This window comes from Notothenia rossii (assembly GCF_949606895.1).
Source record: "Notothenia rossii genome assembly, chromosome: 6".
Classification (NCBI taxonomy): domain Eukaryota; kingdom Metazoa; phylum Chordata; class Actinopteri; order Perciformes; family Nototheniidae; genus Notothenia; species Notothenia rossii.
The window spans coordinates 20,627,682-20,639,710 of NC_136909.1; the positions used below are offsets into that span (position 1 = coordinate 20,627,682).

At 38.2% G+C, this 12,029-nt stretch overlaps 1 protein-coding gene across 4 annotated transcripts; it reads left to right on the forward strand.

Annotated features, from left to right (window-relative positions):
- The first annotated feature begins 6 nt into the window (after positions 1 to 6).
- On the forward strand, positions 7 to 11,761 carry qng1 (Q-nucleotide N-glycosylase 1). 4 transcript variants are annotated; one of them, XM_079686426.1, is made up of 7 exons: positions 7 to 355; positions 5,586 to 5,787; positions 6,368 to 6,518; positions 7,761 to 7,873; positions 9,368 to 9,511; positions 10,858 to 11,053; positions 11,160 to 11,761. In XM_079686426.1, the coding sequence occupies exons 2-7, from the start codon at positions 5,602 to 5,604 to the stop codon at positions 11,387 to 11,389; spliced, it is 1,020 nt and encodes a 339-aa protein (XP_079542552.1). In that variant the 5' UTR covers positions 7 to 355; positions 5,586 to 5,601; the 3' UTR covers positions 11,390 to 11,761. The 4 variants fall into 4 exon arrangements, with proteins under 4 accessions (XP_079542552.1, XP_079542550.1, XP_079542551.1 ...); XM_079686424.1 differs by lacking the exon at positions 7 to 355 and adding an exon at positions 4,265 to 4,400; XM_079686425.1 differs by lacking the exon at positions 7 to 355 and adding an exon at positions 4,284 to 4,400 and having other exon boundaries at positions 5,589 to 5,787.
- The last annotated feature ends 268 nt before the right edge of the window (positions 11,762 to 12,029 follow it).

A 12,029-nucleotide genomic window follows, 5' to 3' on the forward strand; every position in this document is an offset into this window, starting at 1 on the left:
AGTCCATCTGCCGTTGCATTTGTTTTTTTACTTAAAACTACGACTATCAATAATTTTTATTATCTGTTTATCTCTATAAAAATGTTTTGGACAAAGTGATTTACAAAAAACATGTCTGCAAAAAGGTCAAGGTGCCTTCTGTAAAATGCTTTGTCCAAAACTAACATAGGCCTACTGTATAAGAAAAACCAGCGGCAACACTTAACATTACATTAGCTGGAATCTGCAAATGTTTGACAAATCTACATACACATGTATTTCATTTATTCTATAATCCGTTATAAAAAAATGGTCACCGATCTTTTTCTCAGTCGACCAATCCAGTGCAACATCTTGAAAACCTGACAACCACGTGGTAGGTGGCATCAAACAATGTTAAATTGGTTGTTACTCGATTGATAGCATCGCCAAAAGTTTACCATTCGCGGCGTTAACCGACCTAGAACATTTATAATATCGTATTTGTACTGGTTCCGCCCCATTGGACCTTATTTCTTCGGAAAAATTATGTAATGAAGTCAATGGGGAGAGAGATTATTTTTCGATCTCGTTGCCACGAATTACACAGGCTATGATGTTTGTCAATCAAAAAAGTCACAGTTTGTCGTAAAACTGTTGAAATATAAGACTATGAAAAATACGCAACGAGAAAGACTACAAATCCCAGTCGCGTAAGTGATGTCATTGTTTTCCTCCACTAAATATAAGAGATTGATAAAATAACTTTAACAAGATGCCTGTTTGCTTTGTGCCAGGTTGTAATCATACCAGCAATGGATCTTGCTCGTTCTTTCGCTTCCTGTCTGATGAAAGGTCCAGGAGTGAAAGGGTCAAGTTAGCTACCTAGCTAGTAGCAAGCACGTTAGTTAGCATTACAGGCTTAGCCTTGTAATTTATATTAGCCTTAACATGAAGTAACATTAAGTAAGCCAAAATGTTAAACCGTAAGAGTAGTAGTCCTATTTCGTGAACCCTTTGAAGAGTAGGCCTACTGTCACACCGTTGTGATCATTCTATAATACACCGTTTAAGCCCGAATGCCCCCTGTGGAGAAATGCTAATGCTACATTAGCATCGGCGATCTTTTCTACCTGATGTGCTATCTGCACAAATAGTTAACATTGAACAGGGCCGGCCCTAGACTTTTGGGGGCCCTAAGAGAGCTTTGGCTTGGGGCCCCCCTCGCTCTAGCGCGTTCTCACTACACACAACACGGAATCAACTTTTGTCTTATGATGTTAGTATAAGCACACATATTGTATAAATAAGCATGTAGACGCCGTGGTCCTAACCTCCTCTAGGGGGGTCCGGGGGCATGCTCCCCCGGGAAGATTTTTTTTTAAATATTGAAGTTAAAAGCATCAATCTGGTGCACTTTGAGAGCAAAATTAAGAGATCTATAAATACATCTCTCAACCCCCATATGAAACAGAACTGCAAACAGATTTTTCTTTATGGATATTTTACAAATCACTCTCCTTTTAAACTGTATTCTTGTTTTGTCATATAGTATTTCATAACTGATTTTCATTTATTCTCTCTGGATGTCCATCTCATAATGTTCACATAGAAACTAGCTGTCAATAGGAATATCCTTCAGAAGAATTATAATTTCATGCAAAAATCTGTCACAAAAAGAGGTTGCACATTTAAATTCAGTTGTTATGGCAACGTCAGTGGCCAAACAGCCACATTTACTGCTACAAATACGTTCAAACATGCTGTCGACACGTAAAGCAGTTGCACTTTCAGCTGACTTTTCTCAGAAATACTGTCACATAACATCCACATATTTCAGTGCTAGGTTGATGCTTAGCTAAGCTAACTATGAAACACTTTAACTGACAGGACTCAGGATCAACTGTGTACTGTAAGTTAGCTTCTAGCTTCATGTCGACCAGTAAGTCAACATTTTTCTTTGAAATCACCAGGTTACGCTAAAAAACATAACATTTAGATTGTATGACAAAGTGTTTATTTAATATATCTGGCTAGCTATAGCTACTTGCTAACAGTTTAGCTTACCCCCGTGATTCAAAGTAACGTCAACGTAGCTGTAATTCATGCTTTGCTTACATGTTCGCATAACTTGGAAGCTTACTGACATTTACATACCTTGTTCACCTGGTTCAAGTGGTGGCTCTGTGGTTGTTGTGTGAGCCACCACTTGAGAATTGTCGATTTTTTAAGAACAAATGTTCTTATGTCCATCTTCAAAAACTGAGTCCGACTGACAGTTTATTTTAAACATTTTCACTGCTCACAAGCTAGGTACCTGTCAGCCGATAAGACAGATGTTTATTTCCATTCAACTCTCTGGTTGGTCTGGGGCCTTGCCTCTGTTGCATTCACTGAACACGGGAAATTACATTGCTGCCGTCCTCTCATGATGAGGTTCAGGTAAAGCATGGTTAATGTATTATATGATTGACTCAATAATATAATACATGACTTTGAGTAGGCAATCTAGGTATATTAACAAAATTCATTTCAATTTTTTTGTTATTTTTGTTCTTTTTTTTTTCAGGATTTTTATGAGAGAAAATATATTTCTCTGTGCTCAAACATGTTCAAGTGCGCGCTCAATCGCATTTTCTATGCTCAACATGTTTCATTGCGTGCTCAGGATAGAGGCACAAATATAACGCCATACTCCTCGAGTCCTCCGCTCGCATCTCCTGTGGGCGGGACTAAGTCACGAGGATAGGAGTCGAGGAGGGGAAATTAGGGAATTGAGAAGCCTTTATGGAGTTTTACAGAGAACAGACAATATGGCGCACCGAGTACAGGTAATTAACGTCTTGTGGTTTTAGATATAATTACATACTGTTTAGGTTCTCGGTTGTTTGTCGATTTGGCTGTTTAGCTAATTTGTATTTTAAATATTCAATTTAAAGGAATGGAATACATAAATAATATATATATATATATGTGTATGCTAACTGAGCGAGCAGTTAACAGCGGTGCTAGTGACTTCTCCGATCAGCCCACATCGTCCGAACGGCCCACTCCGGTATCCGGCCCATCGAGATCCGTCCCGAACTTCCAGATGGCCAGTCCGCCACTGCTATCCCGTCGGGGGTCGCCAGTCTCTGGCACTGTTAGTTTGGCGGTCACGGGCTGAAAAGTCTCATCATACTTAATCCTAGACAGTAGCGCATGGTATTGTACGACTTTTTAATTTTTGAATGTTGATATGTATTCGCTCAGCCTACTGTGCCTTTCACGCAGACAATAAAAGTAAATTTTGATATGACAAATAGGTTTATGTTTCAATTTTATTTGCATTAAAAACGTGTTTTTAAACCCTTCTGTTCAAAGTTGATATTTTGTTTCTTTAAAGATAAAATCTTTAAAACGTGCTGTTTTCCATTTTTAAAGTTTGATGGAAGAAATTAAAATATAGGTCACTGACGTTGAGCTTTAGGCCTGCAATGCATTAAAAATATTTTTTTAGTTGTTTCAGTTTTGAAGAGTGAATATGGATGTTAAATTCACAAATTAGTATGTATAATCTTAAACAAAAACAGGATCTTGAGCCATGATGCCTGTTTTTAAAGTACAGAAACATTCAGAATGCATGAAGATTCCTTCAAAGGTTTTGTAATATACCCCTATACTCTTAATTTATAAAGTAATAATAATAAATGTGAATTATTGAGCTCATTAGTGGCCTGACTGGCCCACCTAATTTGGTCTAAAAAAAAGTCAATGATGATCATTGTGAAGGGGTGTCCAGCCCATATCAACAACGCTAATGTGAGATTCAGACATTAGTTTTAAAAATCATGTTTTCATGTTATAGTAGGCCTACCTTAGAACCTGTTTGAAACCTTAATGACCCCATGATGTGATTATGTATATCTTAAAACCTTTGACAACTATATTTAGATTATTGTATATTTAGATACATAAATATCTACATTTGTGTATAAATACATGTGTAGCAGTTAGACAAACATAATTAATAGATGATCTCATTATTACCTATTTTATATGTAGGCCTACTAAAAAATGTAAATAAAGTTTACTAAGCCCCCTTTTTGTTTTAATTTATTAAATAGACAACATGATTTGTGCTTAAAGCAATACTGTTGTGTCTCAAACGGATAGACTAGGTTTTTAATTAATTTGCCTAATTGTTGCTTAAAATGCTACAATAACATTTGCAATTCGTTTTTAATCTGCCATGTACGGTATCAAATGTCTCTCAGCCACCGTCGTGTCAGGTGGGCGTGTCGTCTAGGGGGCGTGTCGGGTCCAGCTGTTGGCCGTCTATGATTGGTTTACCAGTCTGTGATGAAGTCATAACGGAAGCTCTGATTGGTTAAGAGCTTCAAACACGGTAGTGGAAACTCGACACAACAAGGGATTGCAGTATACTTTCACTGCATTCATCGGTAAGTTAAGTTAAAACATGTCATGAATGATGAATCACATTAATTGTCGTCTTGGTCGAAAAAACAATCCACGGAGTGAAATCTTCGTAGTGTCTGTGGTCGTGGTGACAACTTTACTGTCAGTTACTCCCTATGCACTTTGGTCGTTCAGTTATCTCATTAACCACGTCAAGAGTTTTTACATGAAGAAACATCACACAATTTGGTCATTTGAGTTATGAGAGTGTAATGTGACTCACAACTGAAAGAGCAGTGAACATGGATTTTACTCAGGAGGCCACTGTTATATCAGTCTGAAAGGGAAAACATTAACACAGCAGCCATTGGACATTGGAAAAGAACAATTCAGCTTTTAAAGGTTGAGAGAGTGAAGGATGTAATTTTTTGTTGTTGTTTGTTTTTTTATTTTGTTAATGGGGTTGGTCCTGTGTGCTGGGCTTTTATGTTTTGTGCGCTCTGCTTAGTTCAACAGTGCCTACATGAGAATAAAGTCCCCAAAAAAAACATGTAAAGGGAGATTAAAAAACAGCACTGACTCTATTAAAAAAGAACTGCTCTTGTTTTGTCCCATCTCCAAAAACAGAGAAAGGAATTAAATCTCAAAATGTATAAGGTTGATTGATTAAAAGATTAATCGACTGGTTGTTGCATATTCAATCTTGTATTTCACACTGAATTATTGAATAAAGTTGGGAGATTATTTTGAAAATGGCACTTCCCCAGGGATGTAGGATATTGGTGCTTCCGTATGAAAAGGGCACTGGCTTTCAGATCTCCCCCTGCACCCACCCATGCAAGCTCTTAGAAGTTCCTACTGAAGTCTGTAATGTGTTTGCTAGAAAAGTGCACGAAGAATTCTAATCAAACCGGTGTTTTATCTGTCAAAAAATATCATTATTTTATATTCTTCTCCTCTCATTTATGGAAGATCTGGGGAATGTGTTTACATTTACGTGTGTGTGTGTGTGTGTGTGTGTGTGTGTGTGTGTGTGTGTGTGTGTGTGTGTGTGTGTGTGTGTGTGTGTGTGTGTGTGTGTGTGTGTGTGTGTGTGTGTGTGTGTGTGTGTGTGTGTGTGTGTGTGTGTGTGTGTGTGTGTGTGTGTGTGTGTGTGTGTGTGTGTGTGTGTGTGTGTGTGTGTGTGTGTGTGTGTGTGTGTGTGTGTGTGTGTGTGTGTTTACACACAGTAGTATAGTTTCTGTCATGGAGCCCCCTCTGTTTCCCCGTGAATCTGGACAGTTCATAGCAGAGCGGAGTCGGGATGTGTTCGTGGAGGAGGAAGGAGTGCAGAAGGTGGCCGAGATGCTCTTCAACCTGCGCCACACTGACAATCTGACTGCCAGTGGCTGGAAGAAGGCCAATCCATTGGCTCCAGTACCCACCTCTGACCAGGGGAGTCTCAATAGCCAGGCCCCCAGATAATAGATTATTAGTTGACATTAGAATTAATCACATGGTACCTTAAAACATTTTGATTGGTGGGAATAGTATTACTGCATTGGTAAAGTGACAGGTGGTACGGGTTTTATTATGCTTATAATAATACTTAAGTAACATTTATTATAGTACTTATACTTGTAAAGGAGTATTTTAAGGATACATCTACTTTCATCTAAGTAAAGGATCGGGTCCTCCACCACTGCATGAATTTCACTTCAGTTACACTATTCCTATTCACGAACAAATTGAGATGGGGATTCAGCAATCTGAAGCCAGAATTCTATTTATCCTAATTTAATAATGACTGACCATTCATGAATAAGAGGCCGTTATGAAAATCATCTGTGTCTACACACGTACATCCCATGATGGAAAAGTCTATCCTTACAAAATGAAGGCTTTCAAAGCATAGCAATATTTGAAAAGACATTTGTTTTCATTTATGTATTGCTTTTTTGTACAGTGACTGCCTGCTTGCTTGGCCTTTAGCTTTTGCCAGCTCTTTTGATATATTGTGTTTTTAACATTGCAGGCCTTGAACTGGGTGTTTGTGATAGACACCATGAACTTCTCCTTTTGGCCCGAGGAACAAACTCAACAATGTGAGGTAACCTATAAAGGGACCACGTACACGGGCTACATGACCCTTTGTGCTGCCATCGCCAGGGCTATGGAGGAAGGTGAATTTTTTTTTTGGTTGAATGAAAGTTATAACAGCATTTTAATTATGTTTAAAATAACACGTATTGTCCTCCTTTCTCAAAGTGCAAAGTTGAAGCGATTCATCATTAAGTAGCTGTTACTATAGTGGGCAACATTTGTGTAGGATTCATTGAATCAGCACGAAAAAAAACTCACTATACTTCAAACAGCACTCTAGGTGATAGAAATGTCAGGAAGAGGAGGTGAGGCCCTTCTCTAACAATCTTACGTGACATCTTTGATATTTTATTTTTTTGTTTGCAGCTTCACCTATCAAAAGAAATATATATTGAAGCCCTTTTTTATATCTTTTTTTCGGTGTGCTTTTGTTGTTCACTGCTATTACCAATTATTGTATATGTGCCCTTTACTTTAACTAGGGCTGCTGGGAAATTGCTTGTAGCTCTGCCTGTGCATCAATCATAATTAGCGTGAATGACTCCGGATATGAATCAATTATGTCTCATATGGAATAGTGCTCTCAATGTGTGGTCGCTGTGGCCCTTATAATTCCAAGAGATTCTCTCAGAAAAGCTCAGGTAGCTTTGTAAAGTGTGAATCTCAGCAGGAGACAGCATGAGTTCAGAACTAATTATGTCTTTTGAGGGTCTTGTGAGAATTGGATGCTGTGGAGCTATATTGCTGTCATTATAGGACAAAATATCTTCATAACTTAGTAGCTAAAGTGTCTTCTTTCACAAGTAGTCCATCTAATTGCTCCTCCACTCCAAAGTCAATGATGGAAAGAAACTAATTAAATTGACTCAAGCACAGATTTGAGATACTTATTTGTAATTAATTTGTACTTTACTTTAGTTTTGCCATTTTTCTTTTTAACAGTATCATTTCTACTCCTCTCCATTTTTCTGACAGCTTTATTTGCTAAACACTTTGCTGATACAAAATGTGCTGTATCTCATATGCTTTTCAGATAGGATGCGGTACTATAACTTACTCAGCATATAAAGCATCTGAAATTGGTTCTACTGACAAACTATAACATTGAAATGATCTTATATGTATTTGTTAATGATTTAAAACGGAATATCAGAGAATATGATTATGAAATAACCAGGAAAAGTGCCATTCTGCGTAATGAATACTGTACTTTAATTTTGCTGATATTCCTTCGGGACATTTATTTATTCAGGATGTTTACTTGAAAGGGAGTATTTTTGCTCGATGATAGTTCTAATCCTTTTCTCCACCCCTGTCCACAGGTATACCCATCACTGATCCAAAGTACTTTTCCCAGATGAGTATGGAGGAGTTGGGACAGGTCCTTCGATCAGACAATGAAACACCCATGCCCATGCTTCAGGAACGCCACCAGGTTCTTGCCTTATCATACTTGTCCAATATCAAGGTTACTATGATGTAACAATCATACAAAAAATCTTTAAACTGCTTCAATCATTTAACTTTGATCCAAGGATTTGAGCCTTGTGTTGTTACTTAAATGTAATACTTAACAAAAACACAATATTTGACTTGTGTGAAAGCCTTCTTAGCACTTATGTAACACAAAACAAAGGCTGTGCTTTTCAATCAAAGACAAGAAGATATGTTGAGAAAAAACACAATGCATTATCTCAACCCTCTAGTCCAGTGGTTCCCAACCTGGGAGGCGTGCCACCCTTGGGGGGGCGCAAAAGATCGCAGGGGGTGCGCCAGGCCTCAGATAATTTAGGCCAAATATCATATTTACACTTTTTTTTTTTTTACATATAATTGTAACGCAATACATGATTGTTGCTAAAAGCCTGGTCTCTACATTACAATAAAATATAAAAAATAATTGATTAATTAATTTAAATAAAAATTCAAGTTAGTAGCTATTATAGGCATAAAAAGACAGACATGTATAATTCTTTCTTTAATAGAAATGTTTCTTCTGCCCATTAAGTGTCCAAACCATGGCTTGTCTGGATAAGCGCATTTTTTTTTTAAATATCGTTGTCCATGCCGGTTTTAGTTGGATTATTTGTCACAGTTGCTCCGATGAGATCGGTCTCCTCCATTTTGTAGATTATTTACGACTTTTTAATCCACATAAACACATCGGCAAAATCCGGCTTACTTTGAGCATGTGTTTTAAACAGTTGAATCCCTTTGTGAATTGTTTCCACTTGCGCCGTCCTTTAATTTCTTCATACAGCGGGAATCCAAATGAATTAATCCGGAGTCCAATAACCATCAAAGTCACTCCAATAGTGCTCTTTAATTACGCTTTCATCCTCCTTTAACAAAATACTTCACATTCATCCAGTTTGTGACAGTAGTTGTAGCATTTTTTAGGCTTTTAAACTTTAATTACCACTGTTGCGTCCCTCCCCCCCCTCTTGTGTGTGTGTGGGGGGGGGGGAAGAGTAACTTCCAACAGGAGTCATTTGGGGGGGCTCTTGGGAAAAAAGGTTGGGAACCCCTGCTCTAGTCAATTAACTCTGATCAAAGAAGGTTCACTGAATTCAAACCAGTGTATTATTATATATACAGATTCCCTGTAAGATCATATCATGTCTGTGTGATTTAGTTTTTCTTCGAGTTTGTAGTTGCGTGGTCATATTTATTTAAGTAAAAATAATACATGAAACTCCAACCTTACATATCATATTCCCTGACAGATTGGATGTTATACTTTAAAGCCTGTCTGCCCTTTTTCTCTGTATAAACTAAGATGATTTGAAAGCTTATACAGTTAATATGGATATCGGGGTTACATTATTAGCTGAAATGTATTCAAATAGAAATGAAAAGCATGCAGCTCTCAACCTCCCACTTATCGTAATAGTTCAATTTATACATGAATTTGAATCTGACTAACAAGGTGCTGACTGAAGGCGGCCGCGTGCTGCTGGAACACGGCGGAAGCTTCCGGAGTTTTATCAGCCGAGCCGGGAACGACGCCCGGAAGATGGTGGAACTCCTCGTGGAGAAGATCCATTCCTACAGGGACGAAGCTACTTTTGAGGTTAGAGTTAGAGGGCTTTCACAGCCAACATTTAGCAATATTTCAGGTTTGGAAATCTGTGGATAAAAGTTTATGTTTGCCAGGCACATCTTTCCTAAAACAATCTTTGATATTGTATACAACTACTTAGAAGTAGTTAAGAGACATGACAAATCATCAGCTACATCTCAGGTGTCATAATCAATTTGAGTCATTAAATCAGTGGTTCTCAAAGTGGTGGTTGTGTGTGTGTGTGTGTGTGGTTGTGTGTGTGTGTGTGTGTGTGTGTGTGTGTGTGTGTGTGTGTGTGTGTGTGTGTGTGTGTGTGTGTGTGTGTGTGTGTGTGTGTGTGTGTGTGTGTGTGTGTGTGTGTGTGTGTGTGTGTGTGTGTGTGTGTGTGTGTGTGTGTGTGTGTGTGTGTGTGTGTGTGTGTGTGTGTGTGTGTGTGTGTGTGTGTGTGTGTGTGTGTGTGTGTTGTAGTGACCGATACATTAATGGGAAACCCTAAATGTTAGAGCATCCTCTATGAAACGTCAAGCTACCCCACAGCACCCCCAAAATACATCTCTGGCGCCGCCACTGAGCCTGACTATTTGTGTTGGGGGGGCCCGACTTTTTTTTTTTTCTCTAAAGGGGGGGCCTGACAGAAAAAGTTTGAGAACCACTGCATTAAATCATAATCTCTTGTTGAATAGATGTCCATTTACAAACATACAATGTGTTATCTTTGACAACTGAGGTGTTTAATTGTGTCAATGCTATGGCATGCATTACGTTATCGTTATAATTTATTGTATGTAGAATTATTTTAATTTACATCTGTGTAAACCCTTTGAATAAATAGCCTTTTAAAAATACACAATGTATAAAACATCTTGATAGCATATATAAATTGTATGTGATCTGAGATAAATGTATACATTTGGATAACTTAAGATAATTTGTGAGGTGAGAGTTCCACCTTCTGGCCAAAGACAGTGTGGCAATAATAAAGGACCACATTTTCTGTCATCTATTTCCTACACATACAAACATTAAATACAATCAAATTAAATAAATATAAAGTGTGTTTATAAGTGAGGTAGAAACCTGTAATGGCTTATACAAAGAAACACTCATAAGACTTGCAAATGCATAATAGTGATAAACACTGTCACATAAGAGTAGAAGTATAGTTTAAACAAACAGATGTAATTGCTGAATGATTCTTTTTTTCCAAATGTAATGTTTTTAACACCAGGGCATTTTAATTTCTCTTTTTGTACACAGACGCAAATTATACTCCATGTATTGTTGCGATGATATTGTCTTTGCATAAGAACATTTTAAATACACATAGTCGAAAGCTTTAGAATTGTTTGTTTCAGGGGAAGAGAATCTCTTTGTACAAGCGAGCCCAGATCCTGGTGGCAGATTTCTGGGGCGTCATGGAGGCCAGAGGAGAGGGGGACATCATCAACATGGACTGGCTCACCATGTTTGCAGACTACAGGGTCCCTCAGGCTCTCGTCTTCCTTGGAGCACTACGATACACTGACACACTGATGCAGGCGCTGAACAAGGGTGAGACAGGAGTGCATGTGTTTCTCTGTCCATAAATAAATGAATCATTTAGGATTAGTCAAGTATTATATCTCTGTGTTATGTGTTTGTCTCCCATTTCCCTCAGGAGAGCTGCTGAGTTCAGGGGACAGAAGAGAGGTTGAAATCCGAGGTTGTTCAATTTGGTCTGTGGAGCTGATCAAAGAGCGTCTGTGTAAGCTGGTGAAGGAGAGAGACGGACAGACCTGCAACGTAAACTCGGCAGTCATCGACTTTTACCTGTGGCCTTATGCCAAGAAGCACCACAAAGAGATGGCTCACATTCCCATACACCACACACGCTGTATTTACTACTGACGAGCTGGTTGGCAGCATTACATACAGAAGGCTGCACTCTGTGTGCAGCCTTGGCATCGTTACCTTTCCCTGGGAGAAAGCCAATCCTGTCTCCGTGCCAGATATATGTACAAATCGGCTTCTCTCCAGCTGTAATGGAAACAGGTGTCGAGCTTTAATGTAGCTCATTGGTATGTGTGGGTAGTGGCACTGTTGTCCATTCACAGTCAATTATTTTTTTTTTACTGTTGTTGATGTCTGACAAACTGCTCGGTTATTACAGTAAGTGATAATATACTGTATGTGAACATACAATTATGGACACATTGTCCAATCTACAGCAGCTTGGATTTTTTACACTGGGAAAACATTGAAAATAAAACGTTTTAATTAGATTGTGTTTGTCACTTCACTGCAACAACAAAAATGGCCAACGGTACATACACAGTAGGCCTACCTCAATTTTCAATCACATATGTAGCCAACTTATATATATTCTCATATTCTACCTATGACCAACATCTTTTTTAGATTATTAATAGTTTAATGGCTCATTAGTTTTGTCAATACTATTAACATGTCTTTAATTAATTTTATCATACCTCTTTTTTATACAATCTATATCAGTGATTCTCAAATGGGGGTACACGGACCCCTAGGG

Coding starts and splice junctions, on each gene's coding strand:
- qng1 (XM_079686426.1), top strand. CDS start 5,602: ATGGAGCCCCCTCTGTTTCCCCGTGAATCTGGACAGTTCATAGCAGAG. Junction 5,788..6,367: donor CTCCAGTACCCACCTCTGAC/CAGGGGAGTCTC, acceptor TTTTTAACATTG/CAGGCCTTGAACTGGGTGTT. Junction 11,054..11,159: donor GATGCAGGCGCTGAACAAGG/GTGAGACAGGAG, acceptor CATTTCCCTCAG/GAGAGCTGCTGAGTTCAGGG.